We start from the raw sequence: 26,789 nt of genomic DNA, 5'->3' as shown, positions 1-26,789 counted from the left end.
ACCAGCGGTGGGCTTCCGCAGACCAAGGCCTCGTGTGACATGGCAGCACAGGGGTTAACTGTGCCTCCGCCCTCCTCGCCAGTCTTGACGGTGACGATCTCAGGTGATGGTTCACACAGTAGCAGATCCGGGGGCATCTCCGAGCGATCCACAAATGTGGGTGGGGTCTCTTGATGCGCAACCAGGCAGCAACGTGCACCCACCCCCACCCTCACCCTCACCTCATCCTCCCTTTTGCATCCAGCCCAAAGTCTGTTTAAACTTCACTCAGAACAAACAACCTGCAGGTGGAGAGAGAGAGAGGGAGACGCCTGGGCTCTTGTTTATGCAAGGCTCAAGCCAAATACACTCACCAGACAATTACATAAAGCTGGAGCCTGACTGGACGAAAAACTGAGGGTTAGCGACTGGGGTGAGGGCCCGAGCACTTGCAAGACTTGCCGAGTCGTGAGTAGGACGTTAATCTACGCGTTTATTCCTGGTTTAGCTTTCTGTGCGTCTGGTTTCCAGTTTAAGAAGGCTCTTTTTTTGTTTTTGTTTTTGTCATTATGGCATGGCCGTGCATTACGCGTGCTTGCTGCATCAACCGCTTTTGGACCGAGCTGGACAAAGCGGACATCGCGGTGCCTTTGGTCTTCACCAAATACTCGGATGTGGCCGAGGTGCAGCATCTGCCCCATCACCCGCAGCCGAAACAGAAGAGCGCCGGTGCCATTGCCATAGAAACCCAGCCCTGTGCCGGCGATCAGGAGGCTGCGAAGGCACCGCCCGCGACGGGTGCCGCAGCGGGCAAAGATGGCTCTGCTGCGTCCGTCATGCGCCAAGACTTCAAGGCGTGGAGAGTGCGCCCCGAGCCTAGCTGCAAACCCAGGAACGAGTACCAGCCGTCGCCGGCGCCTTTCAATAACGAAACTCAATATCAGAAGGATTACAAAGCCTGGCCTATACCGAAGAAGCACGACCACCCGTGGATCCCCAAACCCAGCCCCGCCTCCGGTGTACCGGCGGAGCGGAGCGCAGGGAGCGGTAAGCTGGAGCATGCGGCCGCCGAGGCCGAGAGCGGCGTGGAGAAGAGCGAGATTGAAGAGAAAATCCACGAGAAAGAGTCCAAGGAGAAGAAGAGCGTGAAGAGGGAAAAGTCGGCCGATATAAAAGCAGGTGAGAAAGCGGAGGGACGCGTGACCGCAGACGTGAGCGCAGAGCAGAGGAGAGGCAGAGCAGCTGCAGACGCTCTCAACAGACAGATCAAGGAGGTCATGTCGACTTCCAGCAGCTACAGGTAAGTGTGAGGACAGTGAGGTGACACATGTTTTCTTAGTGCATCCTCATCACACAGCAATAAACTCAACTGTGCCCATATAACAAAAAAAAAACCCTCTTATTTCTAAAGATGTGTGTTACACCTTTCTGAAAACATGTCATACATCATGCTGCTCTGTCCTGTGATAAAACAGGATATTTGCTTTTTGTATGCTCTTGTTACAATCTCCAGTGAATTCCAAAGCAAACTGATAACTGCCACAGATGAAGGCTGCCTGATTGATTTTTTTTTTTTTCCCCCCTGCTGTATCCTCTTTGAGAGTACTACCAAATCAATGCTGACGCCCATGAATGAGGACAGCCAGGAAAATGTTCTGAACGTAATGGTGTATCTTCCCATGGTGTGCTTTGTGCAGGCTTCCTCCAAATTGAATCAGGAAGGCCTGATCCTGGCAAGGGCTGGCCAGGCCTGCTGGCTTCGTCACGGTTCTGCTGTGAATTTAACACATATTGAGCCAGTGCCTTCAGTTAGTTGTTTTCTTTCTAGGTAATAACTTCTGATCCCTAGCAGTAAATACAGTGTGTGGCCTTTTAAAGATGGCTTACAGTGTGTTTTACAAGCAGTGGAGCAAGAATAAATCAGATTAAATAATTAATGGATGCTAAATTAATAAATAGGGGCAGAAATTTATACAAGAATAAACAGGAAAATTTTTAGAAAACACACTTTTTGAACACCTTTAAGTTCCTCAGTGGCCTCTGGTTCTGACTTAGATTTAGTTTATGCAACAGACCCCCTATACATGGGTGTAAGACACACGGAGTGAAAGAGACAAAAAAAAAGATTACAAACTATGCAAGCATGTTGTTTGTGTCCCTTAATGGTTGCGTCTCTTTGTCGTCATTTCCTCTCTCTGCTTTCTTTTGTGTGGATTGTGCATCTCTTTGTGTCTCATTTCGGTCAGTTTGTGTCGCTTTGTGTGATATTTTGCAGGTAGAAGACCAGCAAATTATCCTGACCCTTTGGCCCCTGGGCTTGTACCCAACAGGCTCATTCAGTGATGCATCCACCATCACTATAACAGTGTAGCTCCTGTCTCTGTGGATATGTGTAAAAAATAAAATAAAAATAAAAAAATTACATGCTGACTTTTCTGGTCTTACTGAGCTTAGAAAGTCAATCTAATGATCAAATTTTGACATCAAGGCTAAAAATAACTGCTGGCTAGGAAGTAGTAGGTGAATATGACCCTGTGATAAGTATTCAGCAATAAAATGCCAGCAGAGCTCTGCACTTTCTCGTACTGAGCTGTAATTAGAGTGAGACGTTATATCACTTGAGCAATATAAAAATCCCTCATCACCAATATCATAGTGTGCATCAAACCACATTTAGATCGCTGCGTATGGTGAAGTCTATTGGTGATTTAACATTTGGAAATTTTGATTATCAGACTTGCTAATTTGTTAGTATGACAAGTTAACAGTATTAGTATAGTATGTTTTTTAGTGATTTATTTTCTTTAAATGTCAGATTCAAGCTCTTAAATCTTTAGCTTTGCTTTCCCAATTGCTCTTAGGACCGAGTTTAAGGCATACAAGGATGTGAAGCCAGTGAAGCCCATCAAAGCTCCATCTCAGTATAAACCCCCCGTGGAGGAGACCAGTCTGGAGACCAGCTACAGTGCCACTTTCAAAGGGGAGCAGGTGAAGGCTCAGTCTGCTGACAACAAGCTTCTGGAGCGCAGGAGGATACGCAGCCTGTATAGCGAGCCCAGCAAGGAGGCTGCCAAGGTGAGAGCATGTGGGCAAGCAGATCCACTGGTATTAGTGCAGGTCTGTGAAATACTGCTAGCTTTTACAGTCTCATGACATCTAGGGACACACAATGACGTATACTAAGTGCCTTTCTTACAGTCATGTCTAAAACTTTATTAGCTCTGCTATATCTGAGGTTTAGTATTTTGTGGAACCTCTGCCACCTCTAATTCAATTTTATTTTACACACCTCCCTGGCCTAATGGCAGGTGATTGGTGATGAGACTTATAGATCAGCTAAAATAGCTCATACCTCAAATATTTAAATGAGTAAAAAGACATTTTTATTGATTTAATTGTGCAAATAAGATAGCCAGTAAAATGTTAAGGTAGCCACCCTGTGTATTTTTTTTAAATAAAGGGACAGTAACTGAATAATTCAGCAAACTGTACATACAATTCAGTGAGTTTTAAGATTCCCATCTTTGAATTAAAGCAGCATGTGACTTTATCCCATATTAAAAACTAGGTCTTTATTTGAAGATATTCTTTAACACTATATTTTAAATGTCTGTTGATTTCTAATAATTTCTGGAAAGTTTCCTGGAAATAACCATGTGGTTTGGTGCTAGCTCCAAGAAAAATAGAGAAAAGGTTAAGAAGACCGGTATTTGAATTAGTTTAGTTAAGTTGACTATTATTGACTTCCAGAAAGAGAAAAAAAAAGAAGAGAAATTGCTCCTCTTTTTGCTCTTGGCAATATATATTCACAATTCAGTTTTTATTATTAATTTATTCATTTGTGCTGAATTGTATGTTTGTTTAGAGACAGATTTCAGTGAAATAAAAGCCTCAAGTCTGTGCTTAGCATTTAGAAATAGGTAGAAGTGTACCAGCTGTTCACTCTACTTCAAATGTAATCGGTACCAAATTATATGGCTCTTTCCAAAAAAAAAAAAAACTTTTTAGAGATTATTTGGAAATAAATAATCATTACATAAAACAAAGCATTACCAACATTCTTACCATAGATAGGAATCTTTGTGCATGTTACCCACAGTTAAAGACAAAATCTGGTTAGTAGTTGGTGAATAAATTGTCTATAGTGGTGTGTTCATATGGCCACTCCCTCTCTCATTCTTGTAGGACTTCTCAGAGACTGAGAGCAGCTCTGTTCTTAATCTTCTGTAGTCAGGTGTGTTCTCTGTTTCTTATAGAAGGCTTGGAGGCTGACCTCAAATTGATCAGATGCAAACGTGCATACTGTACACACACGCACACTATCAGTATGCACCATGGCCAGTATGAGCTGCAGTCACATGTATCACCCAGCTACAAGATGCAATCTTCGCAGAATTACTGGCCACATTGTCACTGTCTGCCCACCGCTCAGCTTGCACCACCCCACCATCTTTGTGCAGCTTAATAGTTTCATAGGTTGAGCCTGGGTTTATTCAGGAGGGTGGGCGGATGGATGGATGGATGGATGGATGAATGAATGAATGGAAGAAACAAAGAAAGCAATATACTACTAACATAGAACAGGATCAAAGCAAAATAAAAGAATTTATTGCCAGAAAGATTAAAAAGCTGTTTTGTTTAGTACACATCTCAACAGATGTGGCTTATGGTTCTGTTTTGGTGACAGTGTGTGGTGCAAATTAAACTTGGCAAAAGGACTAGTTTCTCCCATGTCTGCAAACATTTGACTCACCATGAATTTTGAGTGCATACAATGTGTCAGCCGTTGGTAACACTTGTTTGCAGATGATGTTACATTTTGGCTTTTAATGTATATTTTGCATAGGACCAGTTTTGAGATCAGTATTATTCATCTATATAGGTAAAATGGTAATTATTATGGTAATAAATGGTAATAATTAATGCAAAGATGGCTGGTCACAATGGTGCAGAGTGCTTTGATTTTAAAGGCTTTTGCAGACATGGATATCACAATTACCACACCCAGTGTCAGTGCTCATTGACAATAGAATTTCAAAAAATTATCTTCCATATCATATGCACTGCTTAATTTGCACCACTTCCCTTTTATTGTGAGAAATAGTCATTCATTTATACTGCCAGACAAACATGTGCCATCTTTTACAATTAAAAAAAAAAATCATGGTTTATATATTCAGCCAAAAATTGAGTACGTGTTTGCTGTAACTCATCTATATAAATCATTTATTATATAAATCATGATCAGTTGGGAGCTTCACCAGGGCCCACGTTTTCCCAGTCGCTATGGAACGATGAACCAGTCATTCTCCAGTTGTAAGCGCCTTTGTCAAGCCTCTAGGTTTTGCCACCACTAATAATAGCTAAATGTTATGCAAGTGTAAAAGGTGAGACTAACGTCATATACTAATATACACCATGTACTGTTTGTTTTATACTTTCTTTTTTTTTTTTTCAAAAGTAGATTTTAAAAAAAGCTGCACGAACCACTGATCTGTCCAAATGAAGGCACAAATACACTTTTTGTGCTTTTTTTCATTTACCTTCATTGCACTAATCACATTATGCAAATATTACCTATGGCATATGGTGTTATTTGCCTGTCATTATTTTAAGTCGAAGGAAAAAAAGGTGTATATTGCATGCTGAAGAGGACTTGACAGAATGACTTTAAAGGGATAGTCTGACATTTTGGGAAATGTGCTTATTTGATTTCTTGCCACGAGTTCGATGAGAAGATCAAAACCACCCTCATATCTATTGTTAAGTACAAAGCCACATCCAGCATTATCTTAGCTTAGTCCAAAGACTTGGAAAGGAGGTCACTGCTCCCAGCCAACAAATATTCTGACCACCTGTAATACTTTGCTTTTTAATCTTTGGGGAAATAGACTAGCAGTTTCTCCCATTACAGTCTTTATGCTAAGCTGAGCTTCATTTTAAATATTTAGATATGAGAGAGGTATTGACTTTCAGTAAGAAAGCCAGCCAAAATGTCAAAATTTTAATTGGTTTATAAACAGAGTTTAAACTTTAATACTTAATACACTCTCTCTCTTAGGTGGACAAACCAGTGTCTCGCACCAAACCAAAAAAGACACCAACAACAACAACGGGGAAGATGGTGAAAAAAGCGAAAGACAAGCAGCTCACTAGTTCCCAGTCAGCCAAGAAGAAACCATCCTTGAGCACCCCAGAACCCAAACCAGAGGGAGTTGTCACAAAGAAGAGCAAAGAGATCAGAAATAGACTGGCTGAGGCACAGCAGTAAAAAAGTGACGGTGCTGCACTTTTCTGTGTGTGATGAAAAGCTACTTGACGAATTTGGCGAATCTCATCTCTTTGGTTTATTTCCTCACCTGTTGTTTTTGCTGTCTTGTCACATATCACTCACTTTTGAATGGGCACTGATATTGAGCTTTCAGAATGATGCAAACCATGTCACTGTAAACCGTATGCGTGAATGTGTGTATGCAGGTGTGCGGAAGCCTGTGTTTTGTGCGCAAAGCCGCTTTATATTATTGAGTACATAATTTGCACATGATTTATGTGAGTTCTGTTTGATGTCACACTTAAAAAAAAAAAAAAAAAAAAAAAAAAAAAAAGCCATCTGTACGCGTGTTGGGTGTGTACGACGGCATTTTTTCTTTATGAACGACAATTAAGATCAATATCAAAATGATTGTATAAAATGTTAAAGGGTTACTTTTTCTCTGAGATTGTTTTACATGAGATTTTTGTGAAGATACAAAATCGGTTTTACAGTTTTGCTTCCTGGTTGTAGTGCCTCCGCTGTATGGTCCTGGTTTTCATTCCATTGTTCTGGATGATATCTGGTTTCAGACCTTTGGTTGCTTGGAAACCAAATGAACTGTAATATAGTTGCTAAAGCTCGCATGCAAGGCCCCATTTTTGGTTGAGTTGCAACATTTTAGCAGACTATACTGTGTGAAACTAATATTTTAGCTTGTAAATTGAGCCATTTTAACCAGAAACGAAAAGAAGACTTTTTCCAAATATAGTGCATGCATAGAAATAGATTCTGATCACACCAAAAGGTACATATAGCAAGTAAAATCAGTCTAGTGGCTGTTAAGGCTATAAAAATAACCACACCAGCAATATGGTCTCACCCACAAACTTATTTCTAGCCATTTAAATAGAGAACAGCTCCTTTAATTTATTAGGAACACTGCAGTTTTTATGTTGACTGAAAATTTGGTGGCATCATAGTCCACCCTGTCCTCTGATGCTGTGATGCTGATTGTGCTAAGTAAGAAAAAAAAAAAATCCGCATATAGACCTGGAAATTGTGTTTTACTCAATAATTTCACACTGAATGTTATAGTCTCTCCGGGTGTTGAGGGACAAAGAATGGGCCAGGACTTGAAGTGCAGCTCTAAAAAAAAAAAAAAACAACAAAAAACCTGCTGCTTTTTGAAGATGCAAAAATGAGTTAATTGTGAGCGTGACGTGAGTTGTTTTTATTAAAGTGTAATCACAGCTTTTCACACTGTAACTGTAAACACTAACATCTACCGTGATACCTATAGCAGCCGAGATGGCTGTCGAGCACTAGCCACCGTGAGTCTGCTTCCAGTTTTAGCTTCTCTCTCTCTCTCTCTCTCTCTCTCTCTCTCTCTCCCTCTCTGTCTCTCTGTGAGTGTGTGTACTTCTATTTGTGATGGTTAAGGTTACTGTACGGTGCTAAGGAGTGCATTATATAAATGAGTGTTCTCACAAAAATAGAAGTACAAGTGTGAGTGAGAGAGGTTTTTTTTGCGTCTGACCTCTACAGCCTGCTGCCTGTTCGCATCAAGTCTTACCCAACCACTTGAAGTGCTGCTGTGCACTCCAACACCCTGGTGCTATATCTTTCACCATATATGCTGTCTGGTTTGGACGGTGTGTGGCGTCAGACCAGAGTGACGTGACAAATGCAGCTGCAGAAATGTTGTGATATTGTGCTTGTACTCTCAGCTTGCTCTGAATGAACTCTGATTAAAACAACGATGATATAGAATCCTGTGTTGTGATGGGTTTCATCACTTGCTTTAGGGTATTAGAGTTTGTTAAATGTATCTTTAATTGAATAGTTTTCTGTTTTCACACGTGCGATCAAACAAAAAATTGATTGTTGTATGAAGAGAAAAATAGAAAAAAGATCGAGGCATGACACAAATGGTATTGCAGTGAATACAAAGCTGACCTAAATAGTGAAAAGGTATTATTCTCAACATGTAAGGGATGCATGCTTTTTAAGCTTTTATTTTATGCCATGTTTTTCTTAATATGAGTTGTCATCTGTGCGTTTTCCTCACAGTTGAGAGATTAAGAAAATGCAAAATGGCGTAGCCGTAAAACAGAGACTCATCTTTAATGGAACAAAGAGCAAATGGAAAATGGAAACATCATTTTTCAGGTCATTTGCTATCTGGATTTGTGGTGCTGGTGGTCATTTTCCCTGTGAATCAGTCATCCTGACATAAAACTGCATGAATAATTCAATTGTTATGGACCTGTATGTTTGCAGAGCAGCATGAAATATTGAATATCAGTGAGCTGTCTAAGCTCTGCCCCCTCTAAAAGACTTGTCTGGCTTGTTACATACATTTGTTTCATTGTGTATGAAATATAAGACAGTATAGAATTTGGATGTTTTTTGTTTGTTTGTTTAATTCTTCTTTTTTTTTTTTTTAAGTTAATTTCATGAAGAAAAACACCTGTGATGGACTGGTGACCTGTCCAGGGTGTACCCCTGCCTTTCACCCAAAGAGAGCTGGGATAGGCTCCAGCAGATCCCTGTGACTCTGGTTAAGGAATAAGCGGTTATAGAAAATGGATGGATACAATTAATTATTAAATTAATTTAATAATAATAACAATTGCCTGTAAACCACTTTACTGCATAAATGACAGAGTGTGGTTTTGAATGTAAACATTAAAAAAAAAAAAAAAGATGAAAGCAAATAGAATGAAAATATGACATCATCAGGTCTCCTTGTAAAAGTGCAGCTTTTCTGTCAGTCATCCATTTCAAACCGTTCAGCAAGTGACACACAACTGTGAAGAGAAAACTACAACCTGTAACTGTTACAGACAGCATCTGTTCAGAGACAACCTACACTGTTCCAGAACATCTGATTCTACCAGATACAAAATGGCCAATTACAACCCTAGGCTCCAAAACAGGAGACCCTGTGGACCGGTACCTGATGGGTATCAGGTCACCTGGATGGAGTGCAATGCACTTCACCAGGAAATCGGGAGGCTTAATTACCTGTTCACTAAAGAAAGAAACTGGAGGATCCACCTTGGCGAAGAGTTGGAGGACACAAGAAAACAACTGACCAAACAGAAGACCCTGAAAGAAATGTACATCAACAGGGAAAAAGAAACACGTAAAGAGCTGGAGAGGCTGCAGAAATACAGCGATGCAGAAGCCCTCAGCGCCTCAAACATCGCCACCCAAGTGAGAAATAATATCAAGAGAAAGGAGAAGAAACTGCTTCAGCAAGATTATGAGGAGCTGCAAGTGGCACATATCATCAGCCAAGAGAAGTTTGAAGCTGAGCTCCAGGTGGAGAAGGAGAAGAACAAGGTTCTCCAAGAAGAACTGGAGAGGATCAGAGCTTCATACCATGAGGTCAAACTGGGGTATGAAACTGATGTTCTCACAGCCAGGCAGCAGGCTGACAACCTTCAGCAGGAGCTTGAGGAGGCACACAAGTCCCATGCTGACAGGCAGACACAGGACCTGCACCTGATCAACACCTTGAAGGCTGAGCAGGACACCCTTCGTCTAAAGATGGCAGAGGAGATCGAAACCCTCCAGGAAAACCACAGTCAGAAAGTGTGGCACTTTCAGAGAAAGGTGGTGCAGCTGAAAACTCGACTCCACCTTCAAACATCACTCAACCAGAAACTCTTTAATGAGCTGAAGAAGGCTGAGGAGAATGAGGAGGCTGAGGACAAGCCTGAGGAGGCTGAGGACAAGCCTGAGAAGGCTGAGGACAAGCCTGAGAAGGCTGAGGACAAGCCTGAGAAGGCTGAGGACAAGCCTGAGAAGGCTGAGGACAAGCCTGAGAAGGCTGACGAGAAGCCTGAGAAGGCTGAGGACAAGCCTGAGAAGGCTGAGGACAAGCCTGAGAAGGCTGAGGACAAGCCTGAGAAGGCTGAGGACAAGCCTGAGAAGGCTGAGGAGGAGGAGGCTGAGGAGAAGCCTGAGGAGGAGGAGGAGGAGGCTGAGGAGAAGCCTGAGGAGGAGGAGGAGGAGGCTGAGGAGAAGCCTGAGGAGGAGGAGGAGGAGGAGGAGGAGGAGGAGGAGGAGGAGGAGGAGGAGGAGGAGGAGGAGGAGGAGGAGGCTGAGGAGAAGCCTGAGGAGGAGGAGGAGGAGGAGGCTGAGGAGAAGCCTGAGGAGGAGGAGGAGGAGGAGGCTGAGGAGAAGCCTGAGGAGGAGGAGGAGGAGGCTGAGGAGAAGCCTGAGGAGGAGGAGGAGGAGGCTGAGGAGAAGCCTGAGGAGGAGGAGGAGGAGGAGGAGGAGGAGGAGGAGGAGGAGGCTGAGGTGAAGCACAAAGACAACCTGTGCAGTCAGGAGGAATCCCTCCCTAATCCCCTCTCTGATCCTGCAGTCACAGAGAAGACTGAAGTCTCTGCAGAGATCATCCCAGATATGAAAAAGAAAAGTTCATTCTGGAAACAAATCCGCCACTTTCTGGGGATCAGGAAACCACAAAAGTGGAAAAACAGAAAATGACTCTTCACAGTGGAAATTTGACTTGAGACAATTTGGCAAACCAAAATATGCTATGAAAACCTAAACATCAGCATCACAAACATAAATCCATTAACAAATTACTTCAAAAAATAATTCAATTAAGGGCAGCACGGTGGGTGGGGCAGTGGATAGCACTGTCCCCTCACAGGAAGAAGGTTCTGGGTTTAAACCCCAATCTTCCTGTGTGGAGTTTCCATCTTCTCCCCGTGTCTGCGTGGGTTTTCTCCGGGTGCTCCGGTTTCCTCCCACAGTCCAAACACTTTTAATTTCTCTAAATTGCCCCAACAGTAAGCATGTTTAAAATCCAATTATTAACTCTAAATAAAAATTCAAATTGGCAAAACCTGTCTGTCTGTGTGAAGTTGGTATGTTCTCTTCATGCCTGTGTGGGTTTCACCCAAGTACTCTGGTTTCGTCCCACCAAATACATGCATGTTTGTTTAACTGGTGACCTTACCCATAGCTCTACTGCAGATGCAACTGTGAATGTCCATTCATCAGGGTTTATTTAATGGATTTTAAATGTCGATCATACACCTCTCAAATTATTTCCTGCAGAAATTGTTCAATTTCTTACCAGTTTGTAGTTGTGGAGTTTGAAAGAATCCGTGGACAAACATAGGACTTTGCCTCTCTGAGTCAAAAACAGATATGAACAACATGAATGAGTTGTTTGATTTAACTACATCACAAATAATAATCATCAGTTATGGCCATAAATATAGCCCAAAAATAGACATGGAAAATGATTTTGGGCTGTTTTGGTCACAGTAACCCAAAGTTGGTCTAATTTATAAATTCACAGATTCATTGGTTCTATTTTGATGAAAATATATCAATCAATCATTACATGATTATATTGTGCAGAGGTCAGCATTGGGAATACAAATTACAAGTAAATACAGCAGTGAAAAATAGTATGTTCAGCTATTTACACATCCATGGGTATAATAAATACAATAATACGTTTATTGGGTTTACAGTGCTCAGCATAAATGAATACACCCCACTACATTTGTCAGAAAACCTTTAGTTTCCTTTCAGAATCAACATTTTCTATGAGATACTATACTACAAAATACTCCCACAAATGTGGGCCATTGATTGCAAACAAGATTTGTTAATTTGCACACACACAAAAGTGATTTTCCTAACAAATTCATTCAAGCCCATGTTGCAAAAATGAGTACAGCCCAATTATAGTCTTAGGAGAAAAGCCACACTTAAAACTACAAAATTCTAATTGACAAGCATTCAACCACAGGTGAGTCTAATGATTCATTCATTCATTCAAGAGGTGTCCAGCAGAGAGGTGACTATAAAAGGACATTACTTAACAAAGAAAAGCCCTTCCCATTTCATACTGTCAGCAATGGCTCCCCATGGAAGAGAAATGTCACAAAATCTGAGAAAGGAAATCATTTCTTTACACAAAAAAGGTGAGGGCTACAAGAAGATCAGCAAAGCTTTACATATCAGTCAAAATACTGTAGCAAAAGTGATCCAAAAATTTAAGAAAGATGGAAGTGCAACCATCTTACAGAGACGTCCAGGCCGTCCACGGAAGTTAACATCTCGACAGGAGCGTCTTCTGATGAGAAGGGTTGAAGAAAATCGCCATGCAAGTTCACTGCAGTTAGCTAAAGCAGTAGAAAGCCAAACTGGAGTGACCGTTTCCCGTGACACCATACGGCGCACACTGCAGAGGAATGGCATGCATGGGTATCGTCCATGAAGGAAGCCTCTCCTAAAGCCCATGCACAAAAAAGCACGCCTAGAATTTGCTAGGGCCCATGCTGAAAAAGGTGACGACTACTGGGACTCTATACTCTGGAGTGATGAGACAAAGATCACTGTTTTTGGAACTAATGGTTTTAAAACTGTATGGCGTCGTAAAGGTGAGGATTTCAAAGAAAAATGCAAGGTGCCTACAGTGAAACATGGGGGTGGCAGTGTCCTTATGTGGGGCTGCATGAGTGCTGCTGGTGTTGGGGAGCTGCATTTCATTGATGGTATCATGAACCCAACAATGTACTGCTCTGTACTGTAGGAGAAGATGCTGCCATCACTCCGTGCACTTGGTCGTTGTGCACTTTTCCAACATGACAATGATCCAAAACACACATCTAAAGCTACTGTTGCATTTCTGAAGAAGAACAGGGTGAAGGTGATTGAATGGCCAAGTATGTCTCCTGATCTGAACCCAATCGAACACCTGTGGGGAATTCTGAAGAGACAAGTTGAGCATCACTCTCCATCCAGCATCCAGGCTCAAAAAGAGGTTATTCTTGAAGAATGGAAAAAGATAGACGTTGCAATATGTCGCCAACTTGTTCATTCCATGCCTAGAAGACTTGGTGCTGTCCTTAAAAATCATGCTGCTCATACAAAATACAAGATGTAGTAGTTTTTGTTGCGGGGTGTATTCATTTTTGCTTCAACCAATTTGAGTAAAACTGAAGATTTTGTGATCTAAGTTAGATTATTAACCTTAATTTCATGTTATGGAGTTAAATAAGTGTTCAATAAAACTCAGCCTTGTGAAAAGTTTGGAAATGATTCTTTTGTTCATTGAGTACTGAAATTAGTACTTTTTAAAGGGGGTGTACTCATTTATGCTGAGCACTGTATGTTAGTAAAAACTGTTTATAAAAGAGTTAAATGAAAAAAAGACAATATTATACTAGTTTGTTTTTTTATAATTTAGACAGATGGCTATGATAGTAATAAATCAATAATAATAATGAGAATGATGATGATGATAATAAACATAAAATAAATAAATACTACTTCTACTACTACTACTACTAATACCACTACTACTACTAATAATAATAATAATTATAATAATTATAATAATAATGATAATAATAACAATAAAAGTGGCCTTCTTGTTTTTCTCAGCGAAACTCAGAAATAGTTCGGACTTTTTCTGATCTAAGACGAGCTCGTGTTATACGGCTCCGGCCCAGCAGGGGGCGGTGTTGTCAGTTTGAATTACAGACAAGTCAGAACATGTTCCGGTCTGGGAGGAAATAAACAGAAGCAATTCGGAGGAGGGAAGGATCTGAGACACAGGAGCTGCTCGTAAGAAACATTTATGAACTTTCTGTCTCAAGTGTCGGAAAAAATTCGTCTCTGGTTGAAAACCTCACACTAAAATATAAATGCGTTCTTCTCTTACTCGGCTGAAATGAATGGTTTGCTGTTTAGAAAAAGGACACAACACACTAAACTACACAAAGTCAACACTTAGCTCCGTATTGGTTGTTGATTTAACTAGTGAAATAAAAACGCGTAACGAAGCTGAGCTCTAACTAGCTGTGATGTAGCTCCATAGCTGCTGCCATTGTCCTCTTATTATTCATGGTGTGCTTGTTAAAATAGCAGCTATGTTTGTTTGTGTTGAGGCGGTGGGGCCCGGGTGTGTAGCAGCTGAGCACACAGCTGTCATCATGATGACTACCAAGAGGCTGGACAAGTTTGAGGTGGCGTGTGAGTGGGATTCATGCAGCTTCAGGGGCCACGCCATGGAGGAGCTGAGCGATCATATGTCCCTGCACTTAAAGGACTACCTGGGAGATAAAGATGCCCTGGAGGAGCTAGGTAAGTCAACCAGGCTAAATTAGCATGTGGGCAGACACTAGGTAAAGAGACAAACACAGGGAGACAGCCTATTAATTATGTGCACCTGCTGTAGCTAAAACTAATGCAATGCTATCCAGCAGCCCTGCATTTCATCTTACTTTCACTAGACTTATGTTCTGTTTTTTTAGCAGCAGTATGACTGGACTCCCTGATGATTCTGCAGATGCTCTTCTTGTTTCATTGCAGTGATTACTCCTTCCCTATCTTTGTTTAGATGAGTATGCTTGTCTCTGGAATGGATGTGAATTTCTGTCCATGGGTAGCCCTACAGAGCTCGAGGTCCACGCTTACTTTCGCAACTACCACGGTAAGCTCAAGTTTGTTGGGTCACAGCTGCTCAAGTCCCGTCCTGACCTGCCCAGCTGCAACCTTGGGCTTACACAGCAGCGACCTGTTTCCTGAAGGATCAGACGGATATGTTTGCCAGTGGGAGCATTGCGATGTAGGTATTTTTAATTTTTTTTATTTTTTTAGTTAAGTTCTTCATTGGTCATCCAGTGACTGAATTTTTCATAGAATGTAAATACTTTTCTTTATACAGAGTACATTTAACAATCCTGAGTGGTTCTACCGACATGTGGACAATCACGTTGAAAGTGCTGAACTACAGTCTCTCTCACAGCAACAGCAGGCTCTCTTCTGCCAGTGGGCAGGTATGACTTAGCCAGATAAAGTTAAACAGACCTTCCTGACATGTGCACCTTTTCCCGTTGTGGCAGGGCATGATCTGTGTTTCATATCTCCTGTGCAGGCTGCGATGCCTTCTTCAAAATCAGGTACCGTCTGAGAGAACACATGCGGAGCCACACTCAGGAGAGACTTGTAGCGTGTCCTACATGTGGCAGCATGTTCTCCAGCAACACAAAGCTGTTTGACCACCTGCACAGGCAGGCTGAGCCAGTGGGTGAGAGGGACACTTTGGTTTAGGTGAAGTTTTTAGACTGTTGAAGTGCTAAATCTGTTGCATACATGCTGACCTCTACGTATATGTTTATTCAAACAGAGTCACTGGTATGTGAACATTGTGGCAAAGCTTTTTCCAGTGAGAGGCTTTTGAGGGATCATGTTCGTCAGCATGGTAATAACTTTATGTAATTTCAATATTGTATAGTGGTCACATTTAATTCATTCATTTAATTAGTTCGACAGCTTCGAACTTTGTGACAGTGACAGGATGAAATTTTGTGTCTTATCCAGGTGTTCTCCTGTAACTATAGGAAAATATAAACACTTCATCACTTCTGTCTCGACCATATTGCTGCAACTCTTTGCACTCTGCCTTAAAAAGCCCATTATTACTTGTTTCTTTGCCTCTAGTGAATCAGGTGAAGTGTCCCTTCTGTGACATGACCTGCACTACTTTGGCAGCTCTGAAGATCCATATCAGGTTCTGTCACTGTGATGAGCGGCCCTTCCCATGTGACTTTTGTGACAAAAGGTAGCCCTTTGAAAAAAGCTGATTGGATGTTTACTTGTCAGCAACTGTCAAAATCAGGAATTCAGTAAAACCCCATGTACAACCACTTCTATTCTCATGCATTTGGCATGAAACATAGTGGTTTCAAGTTTGAGCATCTTTGAACTGCTGTACTAATAAGGTTATTATTTATTACCTGATGAAAGTAACTTATCTTAAGTCCTATATAGAAGGAAAATTAGGCTAAAGAGAGATAATAGATGGACAACAGTTTAATAGACTCTATGAAGGCTAATGTCTTCACCCTTTTATTGGATTACCAGACAACAGAAAATCCTTTTTGTAACTAATTGATTCTGCACAAAGGAGTCATTTTCATGCTTTTAAGGGTCTCTGGGATATTTTAAAATTGATCTGTTTTTTTAGAAACTGGAATTTTAAAATATGTTACAGAAGTTCTAATTAATACAAACAAAAGAGCCACAACAAGCAGCCATATCTATTCACATCTGCATCAGTCAGAAAACTACTGGACCCACATTAAACACAATAACTCTGGTTTTAGTACTCATATGCTTAAAAAATGTAACTTTTGATTATAAAACAAAGATATTAAAGGTAATTTAAATAATGATAAATATTGATAGTATAGAGTATTGCTTATTGATTTATTTTTTTTACAGATTTAAGAACCAGCGAGATCTACAAAAGCACACAGAGGTTCACAACGAGGGCACTGTGTATCACTGTACAGTGGAGGGTTGTGATTATTCTTGCCAGACCTTCCAAACCATGAGCCACCATTTCAAGAGAGTGCATGAGGTTTGTTAGCATGAGTGTAAAACAGGCAGTAAAGCCATTCTCTACCTCTACACATGATTATTTTTCATTCTTACCATTGAAATGATGCTCTGTCATTTACATCTTCACACAATTTCTTCTCCAACAGGTTGGGAGGATGTCCAAGTATAAATGCCATATTTGTGCCATATTTTTTTCACTTGCATGTGCACAAGAAAGACTGCAGGCTGTGTTAGAATTACTGTGACAGTATCGTTGCAAAAAATGAATCATTGGGTGTAGCTGCCCTCTACTGATTGTGTCATGAGCTCTCTGACATACAGACACTCACTCCTGAGTGTATTTCATCACTACAAGTACAATAAGTATGTATGCTTCCAAGTTAAGGCCAAGGATAGTGCAAAATCTGATTACTGGCCTGTTGCATGTATCCACTTACTGCAAGAGTAAGCTGGTTGCAACAGTGCAGGTGCATGTGGTGTCTTGGTAACCTGGTTTCCCTGAGTAAACTGGTTTCATGACTGCAGGTCAATGCAACATTACCATTACTTAGATTAACCAGGCTTAATATCCATCAGTTGTGCATCAAGCACTTTCAGAGTAACTAATTGATGTAAAAAAAAAAAAAAAAAGAATATCAGTGAGCTGTCTAAGCTCTGCCCCCTCTAAAAGACTTGTCTGGCTTGTTACATACATTTGTTTCATTGTGTATGAAATATAAGACAGTATAGAATTTGGATGTTTTTTGTTTGTTTGTTTAATTCTTCTTTTTTTTTTTTTTTTAAGTTAATTTCATGAAGAAAAACACCTGTGATGGACTGGTGACCTGTCCAGGGTGTACCCCTGCCTTTCACCCAAAGAGAGCTGGGATAGGCTCCAGCAGATCCCTGTGACTCTGGTTAAGGAATAAGCGGTTATAGAAAATGGATGGATACAATTAATTATTAAATTAATTTAATAATAATAACAATTGCCTGTAAACCACTTTACTGCATAAATGACAGAGTGTGGTTTTGAATGTAAACATTAAAAAAAAAAAAAGATGAAAGCAAATAGAATGAAAATATGACATCATCAGGTCTCCTTGTAAAAGTGCAGCTTTTCTGTCAGTCATCCATTTCAAACCGTTCAGCAAGTGACACACAACTGTGAAGAGAAAACTACAACCTGTAACTGTTACAGACAGCATCTGTTCAGAGACAACCTACACTGTTCCAGAATATCTGATTCTACCAGATACAAAATGGCCAATTACAACCCTAGGCTCCAAAACAGGAGACCCTGTGGACCGGTACCTGATAGGTATCAGGTCACCTGGATGGAGTGCAATGCACTTCACCAGGAAATCGGGAGGCTTAATTACCTGTTCACTAAAGAAAGAAACTGGAGGATCCACCTTGGCGAAGAGTTGGAGGACACAAGAAAACAACTGACCAAACAGAAGACCCTGAAAGAAATGTACATCAACAGGGAAAAAGAAACACGTAAAGAGCTGGAGAGGCTGCAGAAATACAGCGATGCAGAAGCCCTCAGCGCCTCAAACATCGCCACCCAAGTGAGAAATAATATCAAGAGAAAGGAGAAGAAACTGCTTCAGCAAGATTATGAGGAGCTGCAAGTGGCACATATCATCAGCCAAGAGAAGTTTGAAGCTGAGCTCCAGGTGGAGAAGGAGAAGAACAAGGTTCTCCAAGAAGAACTGGAGAGGATCAGAGCTTCATACCATGAGGTCAAACTGAGGTATGAAACTGATGTTCTCACAGCCAGGCAGCAGGCTGACAACCTTCAGCGGGAGCTTGAGGAGGCACACAAGTCCCATGCTGACAGGCAGACACAGGACCTGCACCTGATCAACACCTTGAAGGCTGAGCAGGACACCCTTCGTCTAAAGATGGCAGAGGAGATCGAAACCCTCCAGGAAAACCACAGTCAGAAAGTGTGGCACTTTCAGAGAAAGGTGGTGCAGCTGAAAACTCGACTCCACCTTCAAACATCACTCAACCAGAAACTCTTTAATGAGCTGAAGAAGGCTGAGGAGAATGAGGAGGCTGAGGACAAGCCTGAGAAGGCTGACGAGAAGCCTGAGAAGGCTGACGAGAAGCCTGAGAAGGCTGACGAGAAGCCTGAGAAGGCTGACGAGAAGCCTGAGAAGGCTGACGAGAAGCCTGAGAAGGCTGACCAGAAGCCTGAGAAGGCTGACCAGAAGCCTGAGAAGGCTGAGGAGGAGGAGGCTGAGGAGAAGCCTGAGAAGGCTGAGGAGGAGGAGGCTGAGGAGAAGCCTGAGGAGGAGGAGGAGGAGGCTGAGGAGAAGCCTGAGGAGGAGGAGGAGGAGGAGGCTGAGGAGAAGCCTGAGGAGGAGGAGGAGGCTGAGGAGAAGCCTGAGGAGGAGGAGGAGGAGGCTGAGGTGAAGCCTGAGGAGGAGGAGGAGGAGGAGGAGGCTGAGGAGAAGCCTGAGGAGGAGGAGGAGGAGGAGGAGGCTGAGGAGAAGCCTGAGGAGGAGGAGGAGGAGGAGGAGGCGGCTGAGGTGAAGCCTGAGGAGGAGGAGGAGGAGGAGGAGGAGGCTGAGGAGAAGCCTGAGGAGGAGGAGGAGGAGGAGGCTGAGGAGAAGCCTGAGGAGGAGGAGGAGGAGGAGGAGGAGGCTGAGGTGAAGCACAAAGACAACCTGTGCAGTCAGGAGGAATCCCTCCCTAATCCCCTCTCTGATCCTGCAGTCACAGAGAAGACTGAAGTCTCTGCAGAGATCATCCCAGATATGAAAAAGAAAAGTTCATTCTGGAAACAAATCCGCCACTTTCTGGGGATCAGGAAACCACAAAAGTGGAAAAACAGAAAATGACTCTTCACAGTGGAAATTTGACTTGAGACAATTTGGCAAACCAAAATATGCTGTGAAAACCTAAACATCAGCATCACAAACATAAATCCATTAACAAATTACTTCAAAAAATAATTCAATTAAGGGCAGCACGGTGGGTGGGGCAGTGGATAGCACTGTCCCCTCACAGGAAGAAGGTTCTGGGTTTAAACCCCAATCTTCCTGTGTGGAGTTTCCATCTTCTCCCCGTGTCTGCGTGGGTTTTCTCCGGGTGCTCCGGTTTCCTCCCACAGTCCAAACACTTTTAATTTCTCTAAATTGCCCCAACAGTAAGCATGTTTAAAATCCAATTATTAACTCTAAATAAAAATTCAAATTGGCAAAACCTGTCTGTCTGTGTGAAGTTGGTATGTTCTCTTCATGCCTGTGTGGGTTTCACCCAAGTACTCTGGTTTCGTCCCACCAAATACATGCATGTTTGTTTAACTGGTGACCTTACCCATAGCTCTACTGCAGATGCAACTGTGAATGTCCATTCATCAGGGTTTATTTAATGGATTTTAAATGTCGATCATACACCTCTCAAATTATTTCCTGCAGAAATTGTTCAATTTCTTACCAGTTTGTAGTTGTGGAGTTTGAAAGAATCTGTGGACAAACATAGGACTTTGCCTCTCTGAGTCAAAAACAGATATGAACAACATGAATGAGTTGTTTGATTTGACTACATCACAAATAATAATCATCAGTTATGGCCATAAATATAGCCCAAAAATAGACATGGAAAATGATTTTGGGCTGTTTTGGTCACAGTAACCCAAAGTTGGTCTAATTTATAAATTCACAGATTCATTGGTTCTATTTTGATGAAAATATATCAATCAATCATTACATGATTATATTGTGCAGAGGTCAGCATTGGGAATACAAATTACAAGTAAATACAGCAGTGAAAAATAGTATGTTCAGCTATTTACACATCCATGGGTATAATAAATACAATAATACGTTTATTGGGTTTACAGTGCTCAGCATAAATGAATACACCCCACTACATTTGTCAGAAAACCTTTAGTTTCCTTTCAGAATCAACATTTTCTATGAGATACTATACTACAAAATACTCCCACAAATGTGGGCCATTGATTGCAAACAAGATTTGTTAATTTGCACACACACAAAAGTGATTTTCCTAACAAATTCATTCAAGCCCATGTTGCAAAAATGAGTAGAGCCCAATTATAGTCTTAGGAGAAAAGCCACACTTAAAACTACAAAATTCTAATTGACAAGCATTCAACCACAGGTGAGTCTAATGATTCATTCATTCAAGAGGTGTCCAGCAGAGAGGTGACTATAAAAGGACATTACTTAACAAAGAAAAGCCCTTCCCATTTCATACTGTCAGCAATGGCTCCCCATGGAAGAGAAATGTCACAAAATCTGAGAAAGGAAATCATTTCTTTACACAAAAAAGGTGAGGGCTACAAGAAGATCAGCAAAGCTTTACATATCAGTCAAAATACTGTAGCAAAAGTGATCCAAAAATTTAAGAAAGATGGAAGTGCAACCATCTTACAGAGACGTCCAGGCCGTCCACGGAAGTTAACATCTCGACAGGAGCGTCTTCTGATGAGAAGGGTTGAAGAAAATCGCCATGCAAGTTCACTGCAGTTAGCTAAAGCAGTAGAAAGCCAAACTGGAGTGACCGTTTCCCGTGACACCATACGGTGCACACTGCAGAGGAATGGCATGCATGGGTATCGTCCATGAAGGAAGCCTCTCCTAAAGCCCATGCACAAAAAAGCACGCCTAGAATTTGCTAGGGCCCATGCTGAAAAAGGTGAAGACTACTGGGACTCTATACTCTGGAGTGATGAGACAAAGATCACTGTTTTTGGAACTAATGGTTTTAAAACTGTATGGCATCGTAAAGGTGAGGATTTCAAAGAAAAATGCAAGGTGCCTACAGTGAAACATGGGGGTGGCAGTGTCCTTATGTGGGGCTGCATGAGTGCTGCTGGTGTTGGGGAGCTGCATTTCATTGATGGTATCATGAACCCAACAATGTACTGCTCTGTACTGTAGAAGATGCTGCCATCACTCCGTGCACTTGGTCGTTGTGCACTTTTCCAACATGACAATGATCCAAAACACACATCTAAAGCTACTGTTGCATTTCTGAAGAAGAACAGGGTGAAGGTGATTGAATGGCCAAGTATGTCTCCTGATCTGAACCCAATCGAACACCTGTGGGGAATTCTGAAGAGACAAGTTGAGCATCACTCTCCATCCAGCATCCAGGCTCAAAAAGAGGTTATTCTTGAAGAATGGAAAAAGATAGACGTTGCAATATGTCGCCAACTTGTTCATTCCATGCCTAGAAGACTTGGTGCTGTCCTTAAAAATCATGCTGCTCATACAAAATACAAGATGTAGTAGTTTTTGTTGCGGGGTGTATTCATTTTTGCTTCAACCAATTTGAGTAAAACTGAAGATTTTGTGATCTAAGTTAGATTATTAACCTTAATTTCATGTTATGGAGTTAAATAAGTGTTCAATAAAACTCAGCCTTGTGAAAAGTTTGGAAATGATTCTTTTGTTCATTGAGTACTGAAATTAGTACTTTTTAAAGGGGGTGTACTCATTTATGCTGAGCACTGTATGTTAGTAAAAACTGTTTATAAAAGAGTTAAATGAAAAAAAGACAATATTATATTAGTTTGTTTTTTTTATAATTTAGACAGATGGCTATGATAGTAATAAATCAATAATAATAATAATGAGAATGATGATGATGATAATAAACATAAAATAAATAAATACTACTACTACTACTACTACTACTAATAATAATAATAATAATTATAATAATAATGATAATAATAACAATAAAAGTGGCCTTCTTGTTTTTCTCAGCGAAACTCAGAAATAGTTCGGACTTTTTCTGATCTAAGACGAGCTCGTGTTATACGGCTCCGGCCCAGCAGGGGGCGGTGTTGTCAGTTTGAATTACAGACAAGTCAGAACATGTTCCGGTCTGGGAGGAAATAAACAGAAGCAATTCGGAGGAGGGAAGGATCTGAGACACAGGAGCTGCTCGTAAGAAACATTTATGAACTTTCTGTCTCAAGCGTCGGAAAAAATTCGTCTCTGGTTAAAAACCTCACACTAAAATATAAATGCGTTCTTCTCTTACTCGGCTGAAATGAATGGTTTGCTGTTTAGGAAAGGGCACAACACACTAAACTACACAAAGTCAACACTTAGCTCCGTATTGGTTGTTTATTTAACTAGTGAAATAAAAACGCGTAACGAAGCTGAGCTCTAACTAGCTGTGATGTAGCTCCATAGCTGCTGCCATTGTCCTCTTATTATTCATGGTGTGCTTGTTAAAATAGCAGCTATGTTTGTTTGTGTTGAGGCGGTGGGGCCCGGGTGTGTAGCAGCTGAGCACACAGCTGTCATCATGATGACTACCAAGAGGCTGGACAAGTTTGAGGTGGCGTGTGAGTGGGATTCATGCAGCTTCAGGGGCCACGCCATGGAGGAGCTGAGCGATCATATGTCCCTGCACTTAAAGGACTACCTGGGAGATAAAGATGCCCTGGAGGAGCTAGGTAAGTCAACCAGGCTAAATTAGCATGTGGGCAGACACTAGGTAAAGAGACAAACACAGGGAGACAGCCTATTAATTATGTGCACCTGCTGTAGCTAAAACTAATGCAATGCTATCCAGCAGCCCTGCATTTCATCTTACTTTCACTAGGCTTATGTTCTGTTTTTTAGCAGCAGTATGACTGGACTCCCTGATGATTCTGCAGATGCTCTTCTTGTTTCATTGCAGTGATTACTCCTTCCCTATCTTTGTTTAGATGAGTATGCTTGTCTCTGGAATGGATGTGAATTTCTGTCCATGGGTAGCCCTACAGAGCTCGAGGTCCACGCTTACTTTCGCAACTACCACGGTAAGCTCAAGTTTGTTGGGTCACAGCTGCTCAAGTCCCGTCCTGACCTGCCCAGCTGCAACCTTGGGCTTACACAGCAACGACCTGTTTCCTGAAGGATCAGACGGATATGTTTGCCAGTGGGAGCATTGCGATGTAGGTATTTTTTATTTTTTTTATTTTTTTAGTTAAGTTCTTCATTGGTCATCCAGTGACTGAATTTTTCATAGAATGTAAATACTTTTCTTTATACAGAGTACATTTAACAATCCTGAGTGGTTCTACCGACATGTGGACAATCACGTTGAAAGTGCTGAACTACAGTCTCTCTCACAGCAACAGCAGGTTCTCTTCTGCCAGTGGGCAGGTATGACTTAGCCAGATAAAGTTAAACAGACCTTCCTGACATGTGCACCTTTTCCCGTTGTGGCAGGGCATGATCTGTGTTTCATATCTCCTGTGCAGGCTGCGATGCCTTGTTCAAAATCAGGTACCGTCTGAGAGAACACATGCGGAGCCACACTCAGGAGAGACTTGTAGCGTGTCCTACATGTGGCAGCATGTTCTCCAGCAACACAAAGCTGTTTGACCACCTGCACAGGCAGGCTGAGCCAGTGGGTGAGAGGGACACTTTGGTTTAGGTGAAGTTTTTAGACTGTTGAAGTGCTAAATCTGTTGCATACATGCTGACCTCTACGTATATGTTTATTCAAACAGAGTCACTGGTATGTGAACATTGTGGCAAAGCTTTTTCCAGTGAGAGGCTTTTGAGGGATCATGTTCGTCAGCATGGTAATAACTTTATGTAATTTCAATATTGTATAGTGGTCACATTTAATTCATTCATTTAATTAGTTCGACAGCTTCGAACTTTGTGACAGTGACAGGATGAAATTTTGTGTCTTATCCAGGTGTTCTCCTGTAACTATAGGAAAATATAAACACTTCATCACTTCTGTCTCGACCATATTGCTGCAACTCTCTGCACTCTGCCTTAAAAAGCCCATTATTACTTGTTTCTTTGCCTCTAGTGAATCAGGTGAAGTGTCCCTTCTGTGACATGACCTGCACTACTTTGGCAGCTCTGAAGATCCATATCAGGTTCCGTCACTGTGATGAGCGGCCCTTCCCATGTGACTTTTGTGACAAAAGGTAGCCCTTTGAAAAAAGCTGATTGGATGTTTACTTGTCAGCAACTGTCAAAATCAGGAATTCAGTAAAACCCCATGTACAACCACTTCTATTCTCATGCATTTGGCATGAAACATAGTGGTTTCAAGTTTGAGCATCTTTGAACTGCTGTACTAATAAGGTTATTATTTATTACCTGATGAAAGTAACTTATCTTAAGTCCTATATAGAAGGAAAATTAGGCTAAAGAGAGATAATAGATGGACAACAGTTTAATAGACTCTATGAAGGCTAATGTCTTCACCCTTTTATTGGATTACCAGACAACAGAAAATCCTTTTTGTAACTAATTGATTCTGCACAAAGGAGTCATTTTCATGCTTTTAAGGGTCTCTGGGATATTTTAAAATTGATCTGTTTTTTTAGAAACTGGAATTTTAAAATATGTTACAGAAGTTCTAATTAATACAAACAAAAGAGCCACAACAAGCAGCCATATCTATTCACATCTGCATCAGTCAGAAAACTACTGGACCCACATTAAACACAATAACTCTGGTTTTAGTACTCATATGCTTAAAAAATGTAACTTTTGATTATAAAACAAAGATATTAAAGGTAATTTAAATAATGATAAATATTGATAGTATAGAGTATTGCTTATTGATTTATTTTTTTTACAGATTTAAGAACCAGCGAGATCTACAAAAGCACACAGAGGTTCACAACGAGGGCACTGTGTATCACTGTACAGTGGAGGGTTGTGATTATTCTTGCCAGACCTTCCAAACCATGAGCCACCATTTCAAGAGAGTGCATGAGGTTTGTTAGCATGAGTGTAAAACAGGCAGTAAAGCCATTCTCTACCTCTACACATGATTATTTTTCATTCTTACCATTGAAATGATGCTCTGTCATTTACATCTTCACACAATTTCTTCTCCAACAGGTTGGGAGGATGTCCAAGTATAAATGCCATATTTGTGCCATATTTTTTTCACTTGCATGTGCACAAGAAAGACTGCAGGCTGTGTTAGAATTACTGTGACAGTATCGTTGCAAAAATGAATCATTGGGTGTAGCTGCCCTCTACTGATTGTGTCATGAGCTCTCTGACATACAGACACTCACTCCTGAGTGTATTTCATCACTACAAGTACAATAAGTATGTATGCTTCCAAGTTAAGGCCAAGGATAGTGCAAAATCTGATTACTGGCCTGTTGCATGTATCCACTTACTGCAAGAGTAAGCTGGTTGCAACAGTGCAGGTGCATGTGGTGTCTTGGTAACCTGGTTTCCCTGAGTAAACTGGTTTCATGACTGCAGGTCAATGCAACATTACCATTACTTAGATTAACCAGGCTTAATATCCATCAGTTGTGCATCAAGCACTTTCAGAGTAACTAATTGATGTAAAAAAAAAAAAAAAAAGAATATCAGTGAGCTGTCTAAGCTCTGCCCCCTCTAAAAGACTTGTCTGGCTTGTTACATACATTTGTTTCATTGTGTATGAAATATAAGACAGTATAGAATTTGGATGTTTTTTGTTTGTTTGTTTAATTCTTCTTTTTTTTTTTTTTTTAAGTTAATTTCATGAAGAAAAACACCTGTGATGGACTGGTGACCTGTCCAGGGTGTACCCCTGCCTTTCACCCAAAGAGAGCTGGGATAGGCTCCAGCAGATCCCTGTGACTCTGGTTAAGGAATAAGCGGTTATAGAAAATGGATGGATACAATTAATTATTAAATTAATTTAATAATAATAACAATTGCCTGTAAACCACTTTACTGCATAAATGACAGAGTGTGGTTTTGAATGTAAACATTAAAAAAAAAAAAAAGATGAAAGCAAATAGAATGAAAATATGACATCATCAGGTCTCCTTGTAAAAGTGCAGCTTTTCTGTCAGTCATCCATTTCAAACCGTTCAGCAAGTGACACACAACTGTGAAGAGAAAACTACAACCTGTAACTGTTACAGACAGCATCTGTTCAGAGACAACCTACACTGTTCCAGAATATCTGATTCTACCAGATACAAAATGGCCAATTACAACCCTAGGCTCCAAAACAGGAGACCCTGTGGACCGGTACCTGATAGGTATCAGGTCACCTGGATGGAGTGCAATGCACTTCACCAGGAAATCGGGAGGCTTAATTACCTGTTCACTAAAGAAAGAAACTGGAGGATCCACCTTGGCGAAGAGTTGGAGGACACAAGAAAACAACTGACCAAACAGAAGACCCTGAAAGAAATGTACATCAACAGGGA

At 41.1% G+C, this 26,789-nt stretch overlaps 1 protein-coding gene and 2 pseudogenes across 1 annotated transcript; all 3 read left to right on the top strand.

The window, feature by feature from the left end:
* Window positions 1-11: 11 nt before the first annotated feature.
* On the top strand, window positions 12-6,563 carry map6b (microtubule-associated protein 6b). The gene is made up of 3 exons (XM_026298460.1): window positions 12-1,279; window positions 2,841-3,054; window positions 6,041-6,563. Exons 1-3 carry the CDS (start codon window positions 549-551, stop codon window positions 6,248-6,250), a joined length of 1,155 nt encoding a protein of 384 aa, XP_026154245.1. The 5' UTR covers window positions 12-548; the 3' UTR covers window positions 6,251-6,563.
* Window positions 6,564-13,773: 7,210 nt separating this feature from the next.
* On the top strand, window positions 13,774-17,468 carry LOC113135255 (histone H4 transcription factor-like; annotated as a pseudogene).
* Window positions 17,469-22,469: 5,001 nt separating this feature from the next.
* On the top strand, window positions 22,470-26,161 carry LOC113135374 (histone H4 transcription factor-like; annotated as a pseudogene).
* The last annotated feature ends 628 nt before the right edge of the window (window positions 26,162-26,789 follow it).

Source organism: Mastacembelus armatus, chromosome 13 (assembly GCF_900324485.2).
Source record: "Mastacembelus armatus chromosome 13, fMasArm1.2, whole genome shotgun sequence".
NCBI lineage: Eukaryota > Metazoa > Chordata > Actinopteri > Synbranchiformes > Mastacembelidae > Mastacembelus > Mastacembelus armatus.
The sequence above is the reverse complement of the archived record's forward strand: the minus strand, read 5'-3'. Positions and strand labels throughout refer to the sequence as shown.

What these genes read in the sequence shown, in the direction of transcription:
- map6b (XM_026298460.1), top strand. Translation starts at nt 549, where the DNA reads ATGGCATGGCCGTGCATTACGCGTGCTTGCTGCATCAACCGCTTTTGG. An exon ending in TCGACTTCCAGCAGCTACAG is followed by an intron (nt 1,280 to 2,840) that starts GTAAGTGTGAGG and finishes AATTGCTCTTAG; the next exon opens with GACCGAGTTTAAGGCATACA. An exon ending in CCAGCAAGGAGGCTGCCAAG is followed by an intron (nt 3,055 to 6,040) that starts GTGAGAGCATGT and finishes TCTCTCTCTTAG; the next exon opens with GTGGACAAACCAGTGTCTCG.